Raw genomic sequence first — 19,278 nt, forward strand, 5'->3', positions numbered from 1 at the left:
TCTTTAGAAAGAATTCTGAGGAATACTGTAGAGTTTCTGGCTTTCTAAACTATGACTGAGAAGGGATTTGGGAGTAGCAGTGACAGCAACTAAGGAAGTACTTACCTCAACAATCACCAAGAAATCACACACACACAGATACAGCTGCCACTTTCAATTTCTCGCCTGTTGCCAGTACTGCTCTATTTTGGGGTAGCACTGCAAAGCACCCCTCTATTCAATGTCTCAGCAACACTAAATCGTGGGCTCGTATGAGTGAACAGTGAACATTTCACCCTGCCTACGCTAAAAATGCAGTATTGCATTCACAAGTCATCACTTGCATGAGCAAGTGTGGGGCAATGTGCCTCTGGTCAAACTAGCAACCTGACTGAATAGGATACCTCTACCCCCTTTCTTTTACAGAGAGGCATCAAGCTGCGAGTAGACTCTATTTCAAAGAAATAAACCAATCAGGAATTTCTTTTTCATTCCTTTTTCACTTGCTCAGAACTACATTTTTTTTCCATTGCAAAAAATCTATCTCCTTTCTTCTTCCCTTTCCCTTCTCTTCCTTTTCTCCTTGTGTCGGCTGACATAATGCACACTGTAACAGAGCCAGAAGGCTCCATGTTGGAGCTGCAGCAGAGTTGGAAGGAAGCCCCAACATTGGAGAGAAGTGGCATTAACGCAATCGGCACTACCACTGTTTCTCCCACTGTTGCAAATGAGAGAAACCGTGGTAATACTGATTGCAAGGCCACCAGTTCTCTCCAGGGTTGAAGCTGCCTTCCAGCTATGCTGCAGCCCCAGCACAGAGCCTTCCGTTGTAGCTCTGTTACAGTGTGCATCATATCAGCCATTTTCTTTAAAAATACACTCATCTGGATCACTTATTTATTCCTGCAGATACAACCAACCAGTCTAATCACAGTTGCTACTGCCTGGGGATGACAGAGTTGCATGTTTATGAGTTACATTCATGACTATATTCTGGTAGTTTGAAGCCATCTATTTTCAGTTATGTGGTGTAGCGATCTGATGAACATATTATCTAGGTTACAATAGAACAGACCTGCTGGATCAGGCCCAAGGCCTACCTGGTCCAGCATCTGCTTTCACACAGTGGGCTGCCAGATACCTCTGGAAAGCCCACAGGCAATCAATGTGGGGAAGTGTTATTTAATTCAAGTCAAAGTGGAAACTTTCACTCTCCTAGTCTTGCATGCAAAAGATTTGGAGTGGTGACGAGAGTGCAAGTGCATGACCCATTGTATGAAACCATGATTTCCCATTATGTCTGAACCTGGTTTTGTATGAGGCTTAATATTTTATTTGTCTGATATTGTGAAAAAGGCTTGATAAATGTTAATAGCACAACAAAATATTTCTTCTAAGACAAGTAAATGTGATTCCTGCCATCTTGATGTATTCTGGAGGGAGTGCATAACTCAGAGGGCCATGATAACGAGCAGAGCCTTTGCTTTACATGATTTAACATTTTCATGTCGCTGATGAGCACTAACAGAAAGCAGAGCTCATTCTTGTGATCCCTCAAAAAATGGTGTGAGTTGCCTCTTCCCTTTGGCAATAGGATGCAGGTAATTGTATTCTTTCTCTCTCCCAACTTATTGACAGCCCTATCTAGGAACTTCACGCCCTAAACTTTAAATGTCAGGGCTTATAGTCTACGTTTTTTCTTTATGATAAAGAAGTTCACTATTCTGATTAAAAACTGTCATTTTGGCACTTGCAGTGGAGCTGCAGCAATTTGACCCAGGAAGCCCCCTGCTTTAGAAGTCACAGTCTCAGGAATATGTTAAACAAAACAGTCTCTAGTGAGGAGTATTTAAAGTCTTCAAAGTAGACAGTTAACAACATACCACCCTCATAAAAATGAAACATTATATTCTGTTCAATGTCATTGAAAGGATTCTTCTTATTGGTGGTGGGAAATCAGCTTGACTGTGTTTATTATTTCTGTCTGAGAACCACACTTTAGCATTTACATGTGTGGACTGAGCAGACTTTAACACATTTGCAAAATGCTAAACTGATCCTAGTGGCTGAATTTTTTATAGCTGAAGATCTAGCAATGGGTAGACCCTCAAGTAATGTAGTTTGGCTGGGATCCTTTTACATCAGCTTGCCATTATTACTGTTATTATTAGTATTTTTAAATAATAAATAAATAAATAAATAAATAAATAAATAATGTGTGAGCTACATACTTTTAACTCTGTAAGCTGTAATTGGTCCAGCAATCCAAGTTCTTTTTTTTTTAAAGTTAAAGTATTTTTCCCCAATTCTGTCCTAGTTTGGAAATTAGATCCTCTTGGAATTTGGACAGTGGATATGATAACTCAGATGTAGTGATGTATATTAAATACCCAATGAGTATGATGCAGAACTGCCCTTTAATTTCAAGCAATGCATTTATAATGGGGTGCTAAGATAAAATAGTTCAAGTATCCTGTTTATGACAGAGGTATGTGTAAAAATATTCCCCTGATGGTGAGAGTTATGTTGCTATTTATATAAAGTGTGTGTGAGAGAGAGAGATCGAGATCAGTGAGGATAATTTTTCCAGAGTAAACTGATTTTCTTAATCTGATTAAAATGTACATGTATTGTATAACATTTATTCCAAATATTTTTCCAGTCACAATAGGCTAGTATACTTTATTGTGGCAATGACATGATTTTCCATTTGTGTGCTTGAAAGATAGGTTGCAATGATTTTGTTCTTAAAACCTAAATTATTCATACTCTGAATAATGTTTGGACATATATTCTATATGCAGGCACAATTCCTATTGTAGTCTATTACAATTAGAGCTCTTCGGACTGCTGAGAAAATAGCACAATTATCGTGAGGGTAGGGCAGGATAACTGGATTCTTTATAGCTGCTCCAAGTTAGCTGTCTCCTTTTTCAGAGTGTGCCCTCCTTAATTATGTGTGCTGTATTACAGGCATATTGAATAGTCTAGCCGCCCTCCCCTCTAGCTAAGTTGTAGAGAAACTCCAAGACACACACCAGAGAGTTGGAAACTCAATCCACCGTGTTAATTCCCCATCTGGGACCTGAACTCTTGCTATGCCAGTGCAGGAAGATCAGAGTGTTCTGTAAGGAAACACAGGCATGTAGAGTCACTGTGCTAGCTATCTGAAATGCCTGGGGTTTTTTTAAGTGAATTTTTCAAAGGACATGATGATTACTTCGTCTGGGGATTTGACACCAGCAATTTGAACCACTAGGACATACTTCAGCAAGCCTGGTGCATAGGGGTGTTTGCTGTCTCGCATGTACAATTTTTGCCCTTTATCCTGAAGATGACTGTAAGAATTAAACTGCTATGGTAAGCATTGTGGAGGAGTAAAGGGCAAAAAAAGGAAAGATTGTCCCATCGAGTCAATATCGACTCTTGGCGACCACAGAGCCATGTGGTTTTCTTGGCAGAATACAGGAGTGGTTTACCATTGCCTTCCTCCCGCACAACATGAAATGATGCCTTTGCCATTGTGACTGAAGTGAGCATCCGCCTCCAGCACCTTCCTATATCGCTGCTGGCTGATATAGGTGATTATAAATATACTAGTTAATTTTGGCCCGTTGAACAACGGGCCCTAGTAACGGCTCTCCTGTCCCCCCGCTGCCATTCCCCCTCCCTCCCTCATTAAGGGCCAAATCGGCCCAGCCACTTACCCCGCAGCTTCCGCCGCCGACCAACCGCCCGCCCACCCAGCTGCCGATACCTCCTTGCCCCCGGAACACGTCCTCCGCTTGATCCGCTGCTCAATTAACAGAAGGAGAGAGGTGCTCGCATGCAGAGCTCCACTCTCTTTAAAGTCTCTTCCCGAACTGGCGGTTTGGGCGGCAAGGACGCAAAGCGCCAGTTCGGGAAGAGACTTTAAAGAGAGTGGAGCTCTGCATGCGAGCACCTCTCTCCTTCTGTTAATTGAGCAGCGGATCAAGCGGAGGACGTGTGCCGGCAGCAAGGAGGTATCGGCAGCTGGGCGGGCGGGCGGTTGGTCGGCGGCGGAAGCTGCGGGGGCAAGTGGCTGGGCCAATTTGGCCCTTAATGGGGGGGGTCAGCTGGGAGGGAGGGTCGGCGGCGTCGGCTGCGGGTGCCTTTTAAAAAATATTTAAGTGGCCTCCGCCCCCGGCCTCCCGACACAGCGGCTCTGCCGCTGCCTCGCCCAGTTTACCCCGGCGCCGGTTTTCCGGCTTCTTCGGGGCGGCCGCTTCTGGCCGCCCAAGATGGCTGCCGGGAACCGGCGAGCGTGTCTCCCTTGCCCTGTTCAGAACAGGGCAGGGAGGCACGGACACACGCTTGGTGTCCGTCCACGGACGGACACCAAGTGTTTTATTAGAGAGGATATTTACTAGGTGAAGTCTAGGAAGCACACTGTTGGGAATTCGAACTAACAGCCTCATGCTCCCTAGGCAAGCTGCTTCCCTGCTGTAAGTCCCACTGAAATCAAGGGGCTTTCTTTCAAATGAATATATGAACTGCCAGGGAGCGCTTGATGCTGCAGCATTGTTGAAGCTAAGCAGGCATGAATGTGATCAGTTCCTGGATGGGAGGCTGTTGGCTCCTCATGAAAGGTGCTCTGAACTTCCTAAAGGACAAAAAAGGTATAACAAACACATATGTATAAGATCAGAGTATTAATTTTAATTTAATGATACGTGGGAGATTCTCCTGGCAGTTATCCAAACCTTGTTTGGATTTCCTTCTCTCCATTTACTCTGTGTGCCACAGGTCAATGTATTAGTGGGCCAAATTGGGTGATAGTGACTGCCAGCCTCACACACCATGTGATGAGGCCATAAACACACATATTCCCTTCCCAGTACACTGTTCCACTCAGCATATTTGCGTAGGGGAGGAGGTCCATCCGAAGCACCCTCTCACACAATTGTACAAAGCGGAAGGACACACGGGGGTGGGGGGAGCGGGACATTCACACTCCTCCCTCAGGTGGTGGTTGGCTCCAGCAGGTGATATCACCCAGACCAAAGTTACACCTGGCCTATTTCCTCTTTTATCCATGTCTTATGAAAACCGCTTTGGAAACTTTTGTTGAAAAGTGGTATATAAAAATTTGTTGTTATTGTCATATAAACCAAGAATGCCAGTCAGTTGGCACATTTCTATATAGATCTCTTTCCCCCTCAGAATGAAGTGACGTGCGGCTGATGTAAACAGACATGCTCATCGCTCAGGGACTTACCACTGAATGATTCACAGTTTGATATATGGACTGCTTTCATTTAAATTTATTGTATCTGAAGTGGTTTAAATAGTCTGTCAGAGGTGTTTGGTCTGTGATGACTCATTTACGCATGTGAGTCGTCATCTTTGTCTGGAAACAATGATAAAGTATTGTGAATTTAGCCGTGGCTAACATTATAAGGACCACCAATCAGAGGCCCTGCTTTGAGTCCCCCAGTGGAGATCCAGCAGATGGTCACACTCCTCCTGTAGGATTAAGGGACTAGGTAATTTCAACCACAGTAGAAAGAGAAATTCATACAACTCCCTCTTGGGTTCTTTTAGCAGGGCAAGCATAGCCTGTGCCACTGACCACTAGACACTCCAGGTGTGCAACTTTGCATCTCTTCCTAATCTACCATCCCTGTCTGGTGATTATCCAAGCCGTTGCTCCAGTTCTATCTTATCTTAGCAGATCCAAGGATCCTCCCAATAGGATCCACAAGACTGGAATCCTGGGCAAGAAAGACAGGCTTTCTCCATCACCAAGCCAGCAAGGCTCTGTACCTAGTCTGCCACTCAGTATTTTCCAGAAAATTGAGCTTTTGCATGAGGCAGCTGTTAGGCAAATTTAACTAATCACTTCCTCCTGTTTAAGCTCTTGTTCCTCTACAGCTCTCATTTGAGCTCTTACTAGTCCTGCATTAGATGCTAAGTGATCTTCACCAAATTTGCCTGTCTTTTTTCTCAACCTTTTCTAGTCTGTACCATCTACTCTACTTGTTAGAACCTGTTTCGCTGTTCTTAACCAGTTCCACTGCATAGCTTGATAATTAAGTATTAATCTAGCCAACCATTCTAATGTTTCCCTTATTTTAACTCTTTTTATTAATTGCCTGACATAGGTAGATTTCTGCATTACATGATGCTCCATATATCTCAATCGTGTCCCTTTGCTATTTGCCCTGCCATAATCTATTCCTTGATCCTTTGGATACTTATTTAGACATCTAGATGCAAGAAACCCTAGCTTATTTTTGTCCCATATTGTATGTCAAAGTAGAGAGAGAGCTGGTTCTCATTATCATGATGGGAACATCAAAAAGAGAATCAGGAGATGCGTGTGGTGTGAACGCTCCTGGTTTCCAATAATAAGAACCCAGAATTTTCCATCAGTGTTGGGTTGGCACCACACCAGCCCAGCATTTAATGGAGATCCTCCTCCCTGGAACAAATCCCAGATTATCAACCTCTGCTCTGTTTAAATGTTGGATTGGCATGGTGCCAAGCTGACATTGCTGGAAAATTTCTTACAGCTGGAAATTGGGATTTCACATGCCACATGAATCTCCTAACGACCCTTCTGCCTGCTTGTCATGATCATGAGAACCAGCGTGGAGAAAACTAGTTCTCCACCTTCACCCCTCAAAACCACCACCAGCAATAACTTCTTGGTGGAAATAAAATGGAACTTCATAGAAATAGGTTCACAGTATTGGCTCTGAAGTCCATTGCTCATTGCACATCTTCAAATAATGAATGAGCAATGGACTCCAGAGCTAGTAGTGTGAACTTCTCACTCACTGATGGCCTACTAACTGCTAGCTGTTCCCCTGCTGAACAAAAGAAGCACCTTTTTAAAAGTGGTGATTCTCTTTAATTAGCAGGGGGAAAGCAACTGACCCTATCCATCCCCAGTACAGCATTCCTCCAGTTGCTGGTTTTGGGGTTTTTTAAAATAAAGATTGTGAGCCCTTTGGGGACAGGGAGCCATTTTATTTATTTACTTACTTACTTATCTACATCTGTGTAAACTGCTTTGGGAACATTTGTTGAAAAGCAGTATATAAATATTCATCGTATCCGTACCTGTGGTTCATGAACCAAAAGTAAATTATTGCAAGGGGTATTGGGGTTATGAGACAAAACACACAGCTTGTCCTTAGACCATTGTCTGGAAAACAAAGTGCCATTGAGAAAACAGCAGTTGACTATACCTAATTTAGCTTGTCAAATCAGCATTGGCATCTTCAGTTGGGTTTCAGACAACCCAGTTCCATTTCATTCCAACCACTTGGTGAATGAGGAAAGCCATTTCTCTTCCTCATTGGGGAAGAAATGGCTGTCTAAATGCCAAGTGCTCCAATGAGCTATTGAAAGATATTGGAAACTTCTCTCCATGTATTTCTTAGATCATCCTCTTCAATTTAAATGCTTGACATGTAGAATTGTTTGGTCTCAAGTAAGATGCTCTTCCTGAGCTCACCCTATAGTCAGACTGTTATTGACTGATGGATCCCTACAGTGCCTTCATGCAGCCAGGTACACACACACACCTCTCTCTCTAGAATAAAGGGCCTACCCATTAGCAAAGCAAGGAAGTCCAGAAGTGGGTGTGGCTGGAGAACTACATATAGAAGGCAGGGGAACAGGCAGTCTAGGCAGGAAAGCAGCTCTGTAACTTGAGGCAGAAGCCAGAACTAACCCCCTTCTCTCAGGCTGAGGCCAAGGGAGCAAAAGGACATTGCCTCACAGAGAATAACACTTGTCATTTGCAGATTTTACAAACTAGCGCTGAATAGATTTATGCAGCAAAAGTAAACCTCATAGATTTCTTGGGATATATTTCCACTGAAATATGCTTAGGGTTGAACCTTTATAACACGTTTTATATCTGTAATGTATTGCTCTAGTATGGTAATTCTCACTGCTCTGACCTCAAAATAATTTTGCTGCTATTTTCCTTGGGATGATATTGTGTTGCTAATTTTCCCAGTCTGAGAGGCTTTTATTCATTGGCACAAAATAGCTTATTATCTTTCTCTTAACTTCTCATAGATTAGGTTACAAGAGGAGTGAGGAGGAGGGAGAGCTGAGCTGAGCTGAACATTGCTGGTAAATTAGATGCATTAGCCTCTATGATGGGATCTGGCACTTAGCTTAGGTGAACAGGATGATTAATTGCCCTAAAGATGCTACATATCTTGAAGCCCTTGGAAAGAATAAAGGTCTTGCTTTCGTTTAATATTATATATAAAGTTTGATGCACCAATGTACATTTTCTCTGTATTTTCCAGTAAAGCGATCTGTTAACTTTGTAGCAGTGCCACCTGTGGAACAATACTTGAACTGCAACAGGGAACTTCAAACACTGATTTTCCAGTCATTTTTTGCGTTCTGTGCATTTTAAAAAACAAAACAAAACCACACTCCATCCATCCATCCATCAGTAGACATAAAAGCGAGATCATAGTCACAACATTTCCAGAGGAGGTGTAACTTTATCCAGACTTTCGGCTACTCAGATGTGTAGTAGAGATGTGAGTATAACCCATTAAGTTCCAGAAAGAAGAAAATAATGCGTCCAGAATTTGTAATTTATAAGGGCACTTAATTCTTATTTAGTTGTTTGGCTACACTTGACATTATTATCTGAAGTACACAGAGTGACAAAGTTGGCTGAGTGCTGTCAGTATGTTGTGATTAATTAGTTCATTAATAGGATTGGGAGTGATTTATGATAATCTAATTGAAATGATATAGGTTAAATTATTGTCATTGTCTAGATAAATGCAAATTTGCAGATCCAGAATTTAGTATGAAATATGGCATATGTCAAATGAGGACTTAATGGGGCCATTCACACAACTATCAAAATAAAGGGTAGGAGGCAGTATACTCAGGTTTCATGGTTTTGTGAACCACAGGAAACTCTCCAGCCCAAGTTCTTCAAACTAGGGAAACCCAGATTCTGTTCCCTAGTCAAAACTAAGGTAGGAGGAAAGGGGAGCCCTCCTGCCTTATTCTTTTGGTCGTGTGGATCCACTCACCTCTCTACACAGTTCTTGTGGCATGGCAGCCATTGCCGCCATTGAGAGCTGTGACTCCAGGGATTCCAGCTATGGAAGTGCCACTCTGCAAACATTCTATGATCCCGTCTTTGCAGCCTCTTCAGTAGGGCTGGGTCCACCTGTCGCTCCTTGGTGACCAATCAGAGGACAGCTGTGATGTAATGAGGCCTGCCAGTCTCCTGTCAGTGCATAGAATGCTGGGAAGCCTTTCTGGGTGCTCAGAGGACCTTCTATTGTTCCAACTCCCAATTTCAACTGTGGAGTCCTCAGCTGCCTTACGTGTGTGTGTGCTGAGTTTGACGACCCAAACAGAAGTTCTGCTCATTTGTGGTTTCTAGGGTAGGAGAAACCAGAGAGATGGTTATGTGGAAGCGCTGTGTTTGAGTGTGTGTGAGAGAGGGAGGGGGATATGGAGTTCAGCTTTTCTTTGGGAAGTAGCTATAACACAGCTACTCACTCAATTGCAGTGATGGTGTGATGGGGGTTTCTGTGTGGTTGCTTCCTATACTATAGTAAAGTGATATGAGTGATCATGTGATGGGAGGGGAGTCCATTCTCTCTTCCTCTCCATTTTGTGCCATGTTCAGAGGCTGGAAAACAGTAGAGCAAGTTCTGTTTCTGCTACCGTCAAGGCCCTATGAAAGGTCTTAGAAGCCATATCCTGAACTGTATTCCGGAACCTGATGTGTGTCTTTTCCAGAATTGACAGGCAGGCAGAGGCAAACACAGCCACATAATGTTGAGGTGGATGTGGCCACTAGGGATGTGCACAAAACCAGTTTGCCTGGTTTGGTTCAAATCCAAACTGGATTCAAACAGGACTGGGTATGTTCACTTTTGCTCCCCTCAAATCCAAGCCAGTATGGACCCGGTTCGAAGGTGGTGGGGAGCATTACAATAGTGTAAAATAAGGAATTATTACAGATGCAGTGGCCTCAGGGCGGTGTCCTGAATACAAGTGCAAGGAGTGGGAGATAAGCATATTCACTCTCCAAAAGTATTACTAATATTTACTATTATTATTTACTAATACTAAAAGTATTACTATTATTTATGAATAATATAATTTAAAAATAATAAATTGTATACCGCTTTTCAACAAAAATGTTTATGAAGTAGTTTTGCATAGGTGTGTGGGGAGATAGTTTCCTGACCCCAAAGACTCAGTCTAAAAGGAAAGGCAAAGTAGACACTAGCACCAGCCACTGTGGAGAGAAGCTGTGCTGGGGTTAAATCGGGCCAATTGCTGCTCTTCTGCTGAATGTAAGAGAGACACCACTTTAAGAGGTGCCTCTTTGTAGGGAGGTGCCAGATAATTACAGGAGGCAGAGGCATCTGTCTGGGGATGTCTTCTATGATTTACAGAACAATGAATTTGCTGTACGTGGCCCTTGCTACTGCCACATAGCACATGTTCCTTCACAATCTATAAAGGGACTAGCAGATCAGCAGAATGTTTTGCAATTTTGCCCTGTAAAAATATTCATTAGCAAGGACACTCTTAAGTGCCTCATGAAGGACACTTTCAGTGCCAAAACCAAAGAAATTGAGAACTGAGCAATTCTTAAGTGACTAGCAGCATAGTAGTCATAAGAACATAAGGCCCATCTAGTCCAGCATCCTGTTTCACGCAGTGGTCCACCAGATACCACTGGAAGCCACAGGCAGGAGTTGAGCACATGCCCACTCTCCTGCTGTTACTCGCCTGCAACTGGTACTCAGAGGCATCCTGCCTTTGAGGCTGGAGGTGGCCTATAGCCCTCCAAATAGTAGCCGATGATAGACTTCTCCTCCCTGAAGTTATCCAAACCCCTCTTAAAGCCATACATATTGTTGGCTGTCACCACATATTGTGGCAGAGAATTCCACAAGTTGATTATGTGTTTTGTGAAAAAGCACTTCCGTTTGTTGGTCCTAGATTTCCTGGCAATCAATTTCATGGGATGACCCCTGGTTCTAATATTATGTGTGTGAGAGAGAAATTTCTCTCTATCCACTTTCTCCACACCATGCATGATTTTATAGACCTCTATCATGTCTCCCCCCAGTCGTATTTTTTCTAAACTAAATAGCCCCAGGTGTTGTATGTAGCCTTGCCTCATAAGAAAGGTGCTCTAGGCCTCTGATCGTCTTGGTTGCCCTCTTCTGCACCTTTTCCAGTTCTTTTTTAGATGTGGTGACCAGAATTGTACGCAGTACTCCAGGTGTGGCCGCACCACCATTTTGTATAAGGGAATTATAATATTAGGAGTTTTATTTTCAATCCCCTTCCTAATGATCCCTAGCATGGAATTGGCCTTTTTCAAAGCTGCCGCACATTGAGTCAACACTTCCAACGAGCTGTCCACCACGACCCCAAGATTCCTCTCTTGGTCAGTCACTGACAGCTCAGGTCCCATCAGCATATACTTGAAGTTGGGGTTCTTCATCCCAATGTGCATCACTTTACACTTGCCAACACTGAAGGGCATTTGCCCCTTTGTCGCCCAGTCACCCAGTTTGGAGAGATCCTTTTGGAGCTCCTCACAATCCATTTTGGATTTCACTACCTGGAAGAGTTTGGTATAATCTGCAAATTTGGCCACCTCTCTGCTTACTCCTACTTCGAGATCACTTATGAATAAATTTAAAATCAGTGGTCCCAGTACAGATCCCTGGGGGAACCTACTTCTTACTCCCCTCCATTGTGGAAACTCTCAATTTATGTTTCCTGTCTTTCAACCAGTTAGCAATCCACACATGTACTTGTCCCCTTATCCCATGACTGCTACATTTACTCAGGAGTCTTTGATGAAGAACTTTGTCGAAAGCTTTTTGGAAATCCAGGTATACTATGTCAACTGGATCACCTTGATCCACACACTTGTTGACACTCAAAACAACTCCAAAAGGTTTGTGAGGCAAGATTTACCTTTGCAGAAGCCATGCTGGTTCTCTCCCAGCAGGGCCTGTTCTTCTATGTGCTTTACAATTTTATCCTTGAGGATGCTTTCCATCAATTTGCCTGGAATGGACATTAAGCTAACCAGCCTGTAATTTCCCAGATCACACCTGGATCCCTTTTTAAAAATCGTTGTTACATTGGCTACTTTCTAGTCCTCCAGTACAGAGCCTTATTGCAGGGATGAATGATATATTTTTTCAAGGAGGTCGGCAATTTCACATTTGAGTTCTTTGAGGACTCTTGGGTGGATGCCATCCGGCCCTGGTGGTTTGTTAGTTTTTCCAGACAGTTTAGAACATCATCTCTTGTCACTTCTATCTGACTCAGTTCTTTAACCTCCATCCCCGAAAAGCCTGTTTCAGGAACAGGTATATGCTCAATATCCTCTGCCTTGAAGACAGATGCAAAGAACTCATTTAGCTTATCTGCAACCTCCATATAATAATCTCTTTTACTCCATCATTTTCTAATGGCCCAACCACCTCCCTGGCAGGTTTCCTGCTTCTGATGTATTTAAAGAGGTTTTTGTTGTTCTCTTTGATACTTTTGGCTAAATGTTCCTCAAACTCTCTTTTTGCCTCTCTTATTGTCACCTTGCATTTCTTTTGCCAGAATTTGTGTTCATTTCTGTTCTCTTCATTTGGACAGGCCTTCCAATTTCAAAAGGAAGTATTCCCTTTTATGGCTTCCTTGATGTTACCTGTTAGCCATGCTGGCATCTTCCAGGATTTAGTGGTAGCTTTCCTCCTTTTGGGTATACAATCTAACTGGGTTTCTAGTAATGTGGTTTTGAGTAAACTCCATGCATTCTGGAGCGAAGTGACTCTCCTGATTTTCCCTTTCAGCTTTGTTTTCACCATACTCCTCATTTTGAAGTTTCTTCTTCTGAAATTCAAAATGTCTGTGTTAGACTTCCTTGGTGATTCTCTCCTTGCATGTATGCTGAATTTGATTGTACTATGGTCACTGTTACCTAAAGGGTCAATGACACTGACATCCCGCAGCAGGTCCTGGGTGCCACTCAGGATTAAGTCCAAGGTCGCCTTCTCTCTGGTTGGTTCCAAGACCAACTGTTCTAGGGCACAGTCATTCAGCATATATAGAAATTTGACCTCTCTGACATTACCCAATTGTGAATTTACCCAGTCTATGTGTGGGTAATTGAAGTCACCCATTATTACAGTCCTGCCTCTCCTTGACGCCTCCCTGATTTCCTGCTGCAACTCCCAGTCACTGTCAGCATTTTGATCCAGAGGGCTATAGCACGTCTCCAGTAGCATGTTCATTCTATGCCTTCTTTAACATACAGTGCTACTCCACTTCCAAGGTGCCCCTCCCTGTCCTTTCTATAGAGTTTATATCCAGGGGTAACAGTGTCCCACTGGTTCTCACTGTTCCACCATGTTTCTGTTATGCTCACTATGTCTGTTTCTGCATTACCAACCGAGCACTCCAGCTCACCCATCTTGGCTCAGAGGCTTCTGGCATTGGCATAAAAGCACCTATACGCTGAATCTCTCCCCTGATGTATGCTATCTATCTTTTGACTCTTTGACCTGCTGGCACAGGCTCCTGTCTGCTCTTTATGCGGCTCTGCTCTGTCCCCTTCTGTTTTATCTGAATTCTTTGCGCCCTCACAATTTAAAGGATGGCTTTTGTCAAACGGGATACTGCCCAACTCCCATCGGCTGTTCCCCAGGCGTCATTTTAAAAGCTGCTCTGCAACCTTTTTGATTTTAAGCACCAGCAGTCTGGTTCCATCTTGGTTCAAGTGCAGCCCATCCCTTTTGTACAGGCCTTGCTTGCCCCTAAATGTATCCCAGTGCCTAACAAATCTAAACCCCTCCTCCCGGCACCAACATCTTATCCATGCATTGAAACCCCTCAGCTCTGCCTGTCTCACTGTACCTGCTTGTGGAACAGGTAGCATTTCTGAGAATGCTACCTTGGGAGTCCTGGACTTCAATACTCTACCTATCAGCCTAAGTTGGGCTTCCAAGACCTCCAGACTACATTTCCCCACACAGTTGGTGCCGACATGCACCACAACAGCTGTCTCCTCAGAGCTGCCTTAGTTCAGTCTGTGCCAAGACATGATGTAGTAAATGATGAAAAATCAGAATTGAAATTCACAGCTATTTCCAGGTGATGCATGCTCTGTCCTGCATTTTAATATGCTCCCAGATGAAACATCATCTTCTGCTCCACCACTTCCACAATGTTCACAGTCCCTCCCTTGCCCCATTTGGTCCCTGGACAATTTCTGATTCCCATTTTTCTTTCAGTGAACTCCTTTTTATATATTCATTTTATTTAAAAAGTCTTTCAGATCTCCTTTGTTACATGTTTATCTATTTCACAGTGGCAGCTGAATACCTGATCCAATGTTCAGTGGCTGCCTACAATAGTGCATGCAATGGAATATACACAGGAAGGATGAAATTGTACACATTTTTGCCAACACTGTTCCTTGTTTATGACCATGAGCAAGATGAAGTGTATTTGAGAGCAAAAGAGATAGGGGTAAACATGGCTTCAGCACCAAGAAAGGATTATATTCCACCCAAAAGCTGAGTGTGCACAAAGATTCTCTCATTTTGTGAAAGGGTTTGTCTGCGAGGGCCATTGCCAAGAGTCATCCCTTCTCTTTCATTATGCATTGTGGATCTTCACAATGGTAAATATGTGGTTGATCTTTCACATGTGCACTTCATGTGTCTGCTCTGAAACATATCCTCATTTTTTTCCTTGCTAAATGGCAGCCTTGTTTTTAAAACTTGATCAGACATAAAAGGTTAATGTTCAATTTCTATCATTTGCTATGTTATGGATACTTGTTACTGAAATCTAAGATTTGCTGTTCCAGACAGATGCTAGCACAAATTTTAAAAGATGTATCCATCTTTCAAAAACTCTTTCATAGAATTTTTTTATATGGACTGGGTTCAGAGGAGGCAACAAACAACAACAAATATTTATATACTGCTTTTCAACAAAAGTTTCCGAAGCAGGTTAGAGAGAGAGAGAGAGAGATTAGATAAGATGGCCCCCTGTCCAAAGGGCTCACAATCTAAAAAGAAACATAGACACCAGTAACAGTAACTGGAAGTACTGTGCTGGGGGTGGATACTCTCCTTCGCGAAATAAAGAGAATCACCACCTTTAAAATGTGCCTTTTTGCTCAGTTAGCAGGGGCAACAAAGATGATGAAGGGCTGGAAATCAATTATTTTCCAATAACATCAGTATTAAAGTTGCTTCAGCACGAACAAATTCTTTTTTACACAGTTTCACTGATCACTGGCCATTTTTAAGAATTTTTATATTTTCCATTTATATGGGCATGCAGTATATTGTTTAATTTCAAATAGTCATGTTTCTCTTTTCTTTTTAAATAAGTTCACACATTAAAAATAAAATGTAAGGCTGGTTCTGTGTGAAGGTCATGCATATTTCCTCTGCAACTGTACAGAGAAATATTAGTATGAATTTAGTGTGAAAATTAGTGACAGGAATCACTTCTGAATTGTGAAAGTTCAAGATACTAAGTTCCTCAGTGAGAAATAGATGTATGCATGAATCAAAATCTGTTATTCAATTTGAGGTTGAATTGAATCAAACCAATTCATCGAAAGCAGCTGGCTTATCCAGCTGCCTCAACTAATCAGTCCTGAATCACCTCAATCGACAGGCCTCAAAATGTTGTTTTTTTCTGATGAGAGCTGATTGGGCTATGAATTGGGATCAGTGGGTAGACCAGCCCTTCTCTCTGGACTTAGCGCGTCAGCCCGGCTTACCATTTTGTCATGAGTGGAATCAAATTATCTAGTTGTGTTTTTCTTGCTTCACACAAGATGCCCCTGTAGCTGTTGTGCCACAGTTATAAAAGGAGCAGGGGTACTAAAACTGCAATATTTTAACTGTTTCAAATGTTCAATCCACATATTATGCAGAAATGCTTACTAAGCAGCAACAGCGATCTCCGATGTACCCCTATAATACATGATTTTATAAATGCATGCTTCTCATGATCACACTGTATATCTTCCAGTTAAACACCTTTAAGTACTTTAGGCCTACACCCAAAGAATAATGAGTGAAATGGCCCTCAAATAAGTGTTTGTTTTACCACATATAGATCTATGTGTTGATTTGCGTAGTTACGTTCATTTTATGTGGATTTTGATAATCATTTTGTTCATGTGATTCTTGCTATCCCCTGCTAACTAAGCAAAGAGACACCTTTTAAAGTGGTGATTCTCTTATAATTAGCAGGGGGAGAGCAACTGGCCCTATCAAACCCCAGCACAGCATCCCTCCAGTGGATATTGCTGGTGTCTGCCTTATGTTTCTTTTTAGAATGTAAACCCTTTGGGAACAAGGCACCATCTTATTTATGTATTATTTATTTTTCTGTGTAAACTTCTTTGAGAACTTTGGTTGAAGAGTGGTATATAATTAGTATGACCGAATATTCATATGGACATTTGCATTTTTCATCACATCATGACTCATTCTAACTCCTCAGTGAGAATAAAGATGTCTTCCAGCCACTTCAACCTATGCTGAGACCACTGGGTGCATGTGCTGCCATGGGTGGAATTCATATTTTGGCACCATGTTGTCAGTGGAGTTTTCTTCTCAGTGTTACTTTTATTCATTAGAGTGAATCCACGGCTTGGTTTACTTATTGCAGGATAACTGGAAACACTGGGCCCTTTCAATTTGAACTAGAAATTATTCCATTACAGCACAGCAACTATATAAAATATAAAACATGTCTCCAGACAACTTCTTTGTCTTAAAGTGACATGACTTTGTAAAGTCTGGAAGTATTTGTTTTCAATTAAACTACTGCACTGGGGAGGAAAAGGCCCTGAATTCCTTCTATTCCTGCAAAATCGAATGACTGACCAATTTTGGGGTTCACATGTCTCTGTAATTCCAATATATTATGCATGTTAGGGGTTTTTAAAAATAAAATCCTTGTTTTTTATACACCCTACGAAGAAAAAGATACACCTTGTAACTGCTCAAGACACCTGTTGTTAATAGAACCAAACTTTAAAACAAAGTTACACAAATAGGCTGAAGTTGAAACAAGGGAGAGGTACAGTGACTGACATCCGGATTATTGTTAGGCTGGTACAGTGAGAGAAGTTGTGTGCACACTTAAGTTTGTGGAGCTCTGCAAAGCTCTGTGATGTTGCAGGACTGTATTAGTGGAAGGCCTCTGGGCTGTGTGAGATGTCAACATATTCTGCTAGTGCAAGAAGTAGTCTGGAACGGGCATTACTATTTTGTGCAACATTACCCTAATGCAACACTAGTATGGAAATAGGCCCAAAAAGTATATTAGAAATTGTACAGAGAAGACCATGGAGATTCCTTTTTCTTTTTGAATGCATGTTCTCTTTGTGGCTATTCTCTCAGAAACTATCTTTGAACAAAAGCTAGATTCATTTTAGATCTCCGTTAAGCCATTTACACAATCTGAAAATACCACTAATGGGAAGAAATGTGATGTTTGAAACTGATGCAGTATTGCATCAATTGGCTAGTCCTTGCAACTACAACAAAGAGCAAAAATTAAAAAAAGTCAGACATGAAAATTTGCTGGCAAAACAATATACAGACACCCCCTGAAAATATAGCAGTTTAAGCAATAAACATCAGTACAGTTTTAGGACATGTTATCCTGACAGTGTGCATTTAGTAGGTACTGAACAAGTCCACTTTCTAGACTTATGGCATAGCTCCTTAGATATCTTTAAAGATTGTGAATCTAGCTCATTGCAACTTCACTTCTCTCCTTATCCAACATAAATGATGAATGTAACCAGGCAGAGTCAGATTTCAAGCACCTTTTTTGGTAGGTAAGATATCTGCCCCCAGCTCTCTTACTCCCTTCTCCAGGGATAAGCAGCCTCTCTTCCATCCTCCAAGATAATTCTCCTGCACAAAAAACTCAACAGATTGAGGAATGTTCTTTGTAGCATAGTTTGCTCAGAAAGTGATAAGTCAGTAATACAGCCTGTATTATGAATATGGTAATCATTAGTTATTTCCTTTAACTGTATATTCCAAATCTATTTCAGGGGGAGAGCTATGAAGATGGAAGAGCATCCAAGTTTGAGAGAAATAAGAGAGATGGCAAGAACTTGTAAAACATAGTAGGAAGATAGAGATATGGAAGAAATGGCATAGTTCTAAGTGGCCACCTCTTAGCTAGGATCAGCAGGAAGTTCAACAGGCTGGGTCAGTGGGGGCACTTAATGTTAGAGCTTTCCGAAAGGACAGAAGAAATGCTTGTTTCCCTTTGAGTAGAACTTGCCCTACCTCTGACTCAGAACCACTAATTCTGTATCCCAGCCTCTTCTAATCATCTAATATCTTCTAATACCTGGGTTGCAAACCGCCCAGAGACTTGCATTTTGGGCGGTATACAAATATGTTAAATAAACAAATAATAGCATGAAGCTGGGCAAGGGACTATCCTTGCTGCGGATGATGGCTGTAATTCTGTGTCCTTGCCTTTCAAAACAAAACAAAACAGAAGTGGGGAAATCTGCGCTACAGAAGGGAACAAAACATCAAAAAACTACATTCCATCGGATGGAATGACAGGCCAGAAGAAGAATAACTTAGCTGGTGCAGTTGATGCACTTGTGTACATGCATGATACAGCAGGATAGCTCTCAATTTGTAAACAAGTGGCATCCAGACTATGCCGTGCATGTGCAATGATGTTGTTATGCTTGCACAAGGTGAGAACACAATTTCATCGTATGAGGAAACCACCCTTCATTCCAGATTAGGTCTTATGATAGCAGTAGCTATTGTACTGGTGTTAAGCACTAGATATTGCTAAGCATTAGGGCTTTGGAATGCACTATCTGTCAAAATAAGAGCTTCTCCATCTCTGATTGTTTTTTAAAAGATGATTAAGACACACCTGTTTTCTCAGGCTTTTAGTTAAAGCTGATTTTAAATTGCTTGGTTGTTTTACTCTATGAAATTGTTTTAATTGTTCTTGATTTTTTAAAAATTGTTTTTATTCTGTGGAATGTTATTCTAGCACAGTAATAGGCAGATCTTGGTGATGATGGCTCAAATTGTCCCTTTAATAATTTTGGAACCAATAATAATTCAGACTGTGACAGTGTTCCCTAGGAGGAAGTTTGGCTCCTCACTGTATGCCAGATAGATAGATAAACAAACTTAATTACAACTAGTCTGAGGGCTAGAGGCCACCTCCAGCCTCAGAGGCAGGATGCCTCCAAAT

The 19,278-nt window shown here is 41.9% G+C and overlaps 1 protein-coding gene across 13 annotated transcripts in view; it reads left to right on the plus strand.

Moving 5' to 3' along the window:
* FGGY (FGGY carbohydrate kinase domain containing) overlaps positions 1-19,278 on the plus strand; it is a 294,022-nt gene that overhangs the window by 237,035 nt on the left and 37,709 nt on the right. Inside the window, exons 15-16 of one of the 13 annotated variants that reach the window (XR_008306944.1) lie at positions 8,277-8,519; positions 18,092-18,251. The exons of 10 other annotated variants lie outside the window; for them this stretch is intronic. Coding sequence is in view for 1 of the 3 variants with exons in the window: in XM_053249280.1 (XP_053105255.1) it covers positions 5,164-5,184 (21 nt within the window). In the remaining 2 variants the exon portion in view is untranslated. Of the gene's footprint in view, positions 1-5,163; positions 5,400-8,276; positions 8,520-18,091; positions 18,252-19,278 lie in introns of those variants that run through there. 2 more of the 13 variants (XR_008306945.1, XM_053249280.1) reach the window with 2 other exon arrangements.

The sequence above is a fragment of the Hemicordylus capensis genome, chromosome 4, assembly GCF_027244095.1.
Source record: "Hemicordylus capensis ecotype Gifberg chromosome 4, rHemCap1.1.pri, whole genome shotgun sequence".
NCBI lineage: Eukaryota > Metazoa > Chordata > Lepidosauria > Squamata > Cordylidae > Hemicordylus > Hemicordylus capensis.